The sequence below is a fragment of the Arachis stenosperma genome, chromosome 4 (assembly GCF_014773155.1).
Source record: "Arachis stenosperma cultivar V10309 chromosome 4, arast.V10309.gnm1.PFL2, whole genome shotgun sequence".
In the NCBI taxonomy this organism is placed as follows: Eukaryota; Viridiplantae; Streptophyta; class Magnoliopsida; order Fabales; family Fabaceae; genus Arachis; species Arachis stenosperma.
The window spans coordinates 28,420,188-28,427,487 of record NC_080380.1 but is presented as its reverse complement, the minus strand read 5'-3'; the positions used below and the strand labels follow the sequence as shown (position 1 = coordinate 28,427,487).

Genomic DNA, 7,300 nt, shown 5'->3' with positions numbered 1-7,300 from the left:
AACTTCAATTGGGTCTTGCTCAAGAAACTCCCAATGAAATGAGGCAATCCGCTCATGGATAATCCCTTTATAATTGCTTGGAACCTTTAGCGTCCGCTCCCAATGGATTGTTCTTTTCTCGATTGTGTCATATTGGATGCTGGCTCTTCGGTTATCCAAGACATTTGGTCTTTCAGTTGGGCGATCCATGTACCATTTTTTAGGAGGGTTAGTTGGTGGTTACACAACCGGTGGTGTGACCGGTGCTTTACCTTTCCTCCGCATCCTAAAAAAAGTAGAGACAAAGGAATTTTAAGATCATAGGGCAACAATAAAATAAGATTAATGAGGAAGCACAAATAAGGTGAAGAAAAATTATAATTCTTAATTGGAAGCTCTTAACATAGTGTTATTACAGGAGAGACAATGTGTGTATTCTAAGGGTGTACACGGTTAGAACACACTCACCGGCTGGATACAACGGCAATCACACTTTTAGCCTATCAAAGCTCAATGCTTCTCAATTAAGTGCTTAAGTTGCACATATAAAGCATGGACATGAAAGCAACTTCAAGCAAGCACCAAATGATTCATATGAATTCTTTGAATGGAATGGTCATTGAAGTTGTCGGTATGAAAGTTCATTAGCAAAAGGTTGTAAAACCACAAAAACCATTCACTCAAAGTGACATGTCAATTGTTCATCCTCAAGAAGTGGTAATCACATGTACAATGTTCTTGATTCAAAACCCAAAGATGTTTGATCAAGACATCATCAAAAGTTGAACACTTGCAAAGTGATTACTTCATTAAAATTCCAAGATGAACAATGAAATTGGATTTCCATAAAGCACAATGCATTTATGACCAAAATCACCCATTAACAAAATGCACAAGTCATGAGAGATGTGGGTGTTTGGAACTTAAAGCATACAAACAAGGAAATGCATTGGTAAATTCAACTTGATTACCATCAAAAGTCATAATTGATGTTGCACAATTCATACTATATGCCTAACAAGACACATATGATTGCCATGTCATATGAATCAAGCAAAATGTTCATTGAGGTATTTTATCAAACATGTGGTATGTAGTGTGCAAACTTATCACAATAAAGCCTCAAATTCAATCATAATCAACCCACAATCAAGTATCAATACTTGCAATACAAAGAGAAACAAAGAAAGTAATAGGATTAATCCAAGCAACATAGAAAGAAAAATAAACACAATTGCAAAAAAAATCAACATAAAAGGAAAATAAGAACCTGAAAATTGAAGGTTAAAGAAAACAAGAATCAGGAAGGAAACAATGGAACTTCTTATAGCCACTGCAAACTTGCAGCGGTTGGCTTCACCAGAATATGAACTGGAGGAGAAAAGCTTCAGCAGTGGTGAAGAAAGAAAAGAACAAGGAAAGAGAGAAAGAAAGAGAAGAGAAGAAAGAGAGAGACAGAGAGAGAGAAAGAGAGCGCGTGGCGGTGGTGGGCTGACAGTGGCAGCAGGGTCGCCTGAGGGACTGGACTGAGGGAGAGAAGGAGAGCAGATGTAGCAAAGAGAAGAAGAAAAGAAGAAAGCTGCTGCTCAACAGGGTAGGTTGTCGTGTTAACGCCCAAAATGAGTTGCGTGCATACGCACACAAACCTATGCGCACGCACGGAAGGCGAAAAATTTGAGGGGTGCGAGCACACAATACGTGCGATTGCTGCAAACAGAGGGGCTGCACTAAAATGTGCGGACGCACAGGGATGTGCGGTCGCACAAAAAGCTTCTCTCTTTTGTTTTTTAGAAGAAGTTGCTTGAGGGGAGAATCATGCGTGCATGCGCACACAGGTTCGTGTGCACACACAGAAGCAAAGAGGGGGGTTCATGTGCACAAGGCATTCCAACGCTTCCACCAGAGGGGCTGCCAATTGGTGTGTGGACGCACACGTCTGTGCGGTCGCACAGATAGCGCAAAAAGGGAAGCGCGTGCGTACGCACAGAGTAGTGCGCACGCACAGGTCATAGAAAACAGGGCAGCGCCCACGCACAAGCTGTGCTGGCGCTGCGACCAGAGGGCACTACAAGGAATGTGCGGGCGCACAAGCATGTGCGCACGCACAGATGGTGACAATCGTAGTTGTATGCGCACGCGCAGCAAGGTGTGTATGCACAGATGCCCTGTTTCAAAATTTTTTTTCTTTAAAAAACTAAGGTACCAACCCTTAGTGCATCAACATACCAACCCCAAATCATACAAACATTCACAAATTCATGATCCACAAGCAATTCAACTTATTTAATCCCAAAAATATCAAACCAAACTTAAACTAATCATCATATCGCAAGAAAGTAACTAATTCAAAAAGCTATAAACAAAGGATAAAGTTGGAACAATGTTACCATGGTGGGGTGTCTCCCACCAAGAACTTTGGTTTAGAGTCCGAAGTTGGACTTGCATGGCTTCATTGATCAAGTTGAGACCTCTCCAAGGAGGAAAATTTCCAACTCCATGGAATTCTTGGGTTGAGTGTGCTCCATTGAACTAGACTCCTTGGCATCCTCCTCTTCTTGATCCTTGCCAACCTCAATCACTTGATCTTCAACTATGTCACACCCAAAGATAGAATAGGCTTCGAGAATGGGCTTCTTAGATTCCTCCAAAATGAATTTTACTACCTTGCCATCGGCCTCAAAAGAATAGACTCCCGAATGTGAATCCAGCTTGAAATGGGATGTCTTCAAAAATGGCCTTTCGAGTAGAATGGATGATGGCTTGTTTGAGTCAATGGGAGGGTCTCCAAGATGTGAAAATCTACCGAGAAGAGTAATTATTGGATGTTAACTAGGACATTTTCCACAATCCCTACAACTGATACAATACTTTTATCTGCCAACACATATCTCGCCCCAGATTTTTTTAGGGGTGGCAAGTTCAATCTCTCATAAATGGGGAGTGGCATAATGCTTACGCACGCTCCCAAATCACACATACAATCAAGGAACTTCATCCCACCAATCAAAAAAGTAACCAAACATAGACCGAGATCATTGCATTTTTTAGGAATTAGAGAAGAGATAGAATCATCTACCGATCTTTTGTTGAGCTCGCCAATTTTGTCCTTTTGTGTGCAAACATCTTTGAGAAACTTGGCATACTTGGGCACTTGTTGAATGGCTTGAAAGAGGGGGACGATGACTTCAACATTCTTAAAAATATCTACCATGTTGGGGTCAAGGTCTTTATGCTTCTTAGCCTTCTTTGCCAAAGTTGGAAATGGAATTGGCATAGGCTCTTCAAGCGGATTCTTCCTTTTTGGCTCTTTGGTCTTAAGTTGTTCCTCCTCACCTCTTGCAACATTTTTCTCCTCATATTTTATCACTTCTACTTCATCTCTCGCCTCTTCATTGTGGGTTTTCTCACTCAAACTTGTAGGCGCAACACTAATCTCATCCAACTTGGTGCCACTCTTAAGGGTGATAGCATTGATGCTTCTCTTTGAGTTAGGTTGGGGTTGAGAAGGTAGACCACTAGAGGTGGAAGCTTGATGGGTGTTTTGGGTGGTTGGAGGAGGAAGTGTCAAACGGGAGAGAGCTTTGGCAATAGTAGCCATATATGTTTCTTGTTTTTTGTGAAACTCCCGTTGCTCTTGCATAAAGGTTTAAAGTGTGTCATTCATGTAAGGTTGATTTTGGAGGGGGCTTGATTGCCTTGAGGAGGGTTAGACTTACTATTTGGGTGCTGATACTTCCCTTGAGGTTGAGAGTGTGGTGGTTGTTGGTAGGGTTGTTAGTATTGTGGTTGACCTTGGGGATGTTGATGATAGTAGGCTTGCCGTTTTGGTATGGTTGAGCTTAAGAGGTTTGGTTGCACCTTTGATTAGAATTATCCCTCCATCCTTGGTTTTGATTTCCTCCATGTTAGGAAACTCGTTGATTGTAGTTGGGCCTTTGTGGGTATGGATTGGCTACCGCCAATGTAGTGTCCTCTTGGAGTTGAGGGCACTCATCAGTGTAATGGGTGTTACAAGCACAAATACCACATGATCTTGGTGGTTCCTCAATTCTTGGAGCTTGACGTGGAAGGGATAGCAAAGCTTGAGGAGTTTGTTGCCCTTGGGTGATTTGTCTCAACAAGACTATCATCTCACCGAGGGGTCTTGGTCAAAATGGCATCTTCGGAAGGGGAAACTTCGCTTAAAGCTTTTGGTTGTGGATTTCTTGTCCTTGAGTGTTGAGTTGAGTCCGCCAAATCCGTTATGACTTCCCAAGCTTCCGCAGCGGTCTTGTTTTTGAAGAGGGATCCTCCACTTGCGGCATCTAGAAAAAGCTTGTCTTGGTGGTGCATTCCTTGACAAAAGTAACTGATAAGCATAATGAAAGAGATTTCTCTTCGCATCTTATCTATTTTCTGAGGTGGATAAAATTTTTTCAGAAATTCCTTATGCAGCAAGTCCCAATTAGAAATCACATTTTTTGGTTGAGTATAAAACCATTCTTTTGCTTTTTCCTCCAAAGAGAAAGGGAAAGCGAACACCAAAACTGCTACTTCATCCGCACCATGTCTTCTCACAATGGAGCATGCAACTTGAAAGTCCTTAAGATGCTTAAGAGGGTCTTCTCCGGGTATTCCATTATACTTGGGGAGCAAGTTTATCGTGCTGGTCTTGAGCTCAAAATTTGTATCCAACACCAGATACCGGACTTGTATCGATTGCAAATTAATATCAGGAGCTCCAGCTTCCCTTAAGGTGACTCTACGAGGTGGATCCGCCATGGTGCTGTCATCTGAGTCACTCAAAGAGATTTCAACACTCCCCACAGATGAATATAAGGTTTCGTCGTTAATTGAAGAATGATGGTCACGGGTTGATGGTTATAGTGAATTGGTGTGCTCTTCAAGAGAGCCTGATTCACTATTCACAAATGCTAGCCGGCACCAAGCTTGCCTAATACGAGTTAAAGTTCTTTCTATTTCCGGATCAAAAGGGGCCAAGCTCGGGTCTGGAAGCGACCGTGTCATTCAACTGAGGAAGCAATGAAAGCATGCAATTATGAAAAGAAAAATAAGAATAGGCAAATAAACAAGAACCAACTTAATAATCAAAAACTACTAAGACTAACTAGGTAGAAGTGATATCTACAATTAGCGCCAAATAGCAAACAAAAACCAACATATTCACACTATTCACATATTTACAACAACCAAATGTATAGCACTCGTTGCACTTAATGTGAAGGTCCCCGGCAACGACGCCAAAATTTGACAACACCTAATATGCTAAGTTTGGATTTTTCACACTAGAAATAGGATTAGCGTTGCAAGTATAGTCCAAACCCAACTATTGAGCGTCAATCAAATTGTTAATTCAAATAATGTCACTATTCAAAACCAATTCAATTCTGGGAATGTTTAATTCCCGGGTCATCTCCCAAGGACACTTGAGATCAATGAGTGTATAATACCAGTTGTGGTGATCAAGGGATTTTCAATGAAGAGATAAATATATAAAGACATAAAAGAACATTCAAAATTGCAATAAATAAACTAATAAAGAAATTAAAGAACTAACTATGTAATATAAACAAGTAAGGTATAAAAAGGACTAATGTAAATGTGTATGAAAGATTTAAAGCATAAATGGGATCTTGGCTTGGAATGAGCTAAGAGTCCTTTCCTTGTTCGAACCACAACTATGACAATTAGAATCGATTAATCTCACTTAATTAACCCTCACATCGGAGAGTAAGTTAAATGAGCATAAGTGTTCTTAACCCACAAATCCTAAATTGCTTGCTAATTACCTTAGCAACAAATTAGCATTAGTGGGAACAAGAACAATTAACAATCCAAGAATTAACATTAAATGTTGGACATTCCAACTCTAGGAACCCAATTGCTCATTTTTCCCAGCCTAAGAGCTAGAAATTTCGCCTAAAACCATGATTGGCATTTTGTTAAACACTTGGTGGGTAAAAACATCAAACATGGGAAAATTGAGAAAATGCTTGAAACTAAAAGCAACACATGATCTCAATAAAAAATAATAACTCAAGAAAGCATATAACAATCATCATTCATCAAATTCATCAACAAGAAATTAAGATTGCAAAAGAGAAGTAAAATTGAACTATAACTTGAATTATAAGAAAGAGTAAGAACAATGTAGCTAAAAGGAATAATAACAAAGAGATACTTACAACGGAAGCTAGCAAAATCCAAGTTCAAAAATAGAAATGGCACTTGAATATAAAACCCTAGTATAAACCCTAATAGAGATGATGAAAAACTTAGAGAAAAATTACTCTAAAGCTTTCTACTCCTACTCCTAAACTACCCTATTGTTATGCTATAGTATGGTCTTCATTTTCCCTTCATTATGAGCTAAATGGCTTCAGAAATGGGCCTCCAATCCACATAAATCGCGAGTCACATGCTATTTTAATGAAGGCATGTGCAGACACCTATGCGTACGCACAGATGTGTGCGCACACACACTTTGCCAAAATCTCTTCCTGTGCATACGCACAAGGATTTGTGTGCACGCACACTAGGCAATGCTCGAATGGATGCCCGTCGCGCACGAAGCGGCTCACGCGCACGCGTGGCTCTATTTTGATGGTTGTACGTACGCACGCAGGTCTGTGCGTACACACACATCGTTGTGCTCTTCTCCTTTGATTCTTCATGCTTCCTCCACTTTGCATGCTCCTCTTCCATTATCCCCAAGTCATTCCTGCCTTATACATCTGAAATCACTCACAAACAACATCAAGGAATCAAATGGAAGGTAAATAGAATAAAATAAGCTAAATTAGGCACCAAAAAGCATGTTTTCATAATCAAGCACAAATTAGGAGGAAAGTTCAAAAGCATGCTATTTAGGGGAATAAGTGCAAGTTTATATGATGAAATCCATTCAATTTCAACCAAAAGTCATCATCAAATATGGATTCATCATACAGCATGGGAGGTAATTTTCAAAATTTTATCTTTTCTTTATTCAATCTATCTTTTTCAAATTCAATTTAATTTCAAATTTAAAATATTTTCAATCCTTTTTCAAAATTTCATATCTTTTTCAACTTGTTTTCAAATTCTTTCAAAATCTTTTCTTATCTTTAAGAATTCTTGTTCATATCTTTTATTAAACTTTTCAATCTTTTTTCATACTTCTTATCTTATATTTTATATCTTTTATATCTTTTTCATATTTTTTTGATATCTTTCAATTTTAACAACTTATCTTTTATATCTTTTTCAAAACTTCTTTATCTTTCTTTAAACATTGTGTTCAAAAATTCCTTCCCCCTCCCAATATATAGGTGTCCATGCC

General features: G+C 39.3%; 1 protein-coding gene across 1 annotated transcript; it reads right to left on the bottom strand.

Annotated features, from left to right (window-relative positions):
* Positions 1–2,794: 2,794 nt before the first annotated feature.
* LOC130974823 (uncharacterized) lies at positions 2,795–3,577 on the bottom strand. Its single transcript, XM_057899669.1, has one exon. It carries the CDS (start codon positions 3,575–3,577, stop codon positions 2,795–2,797), a length of 783 nt encoding a protein of 260 aa, XP_057755652.1.
* Positions 3,578–7,300: the final 3,723 nt, after the last annotated feature.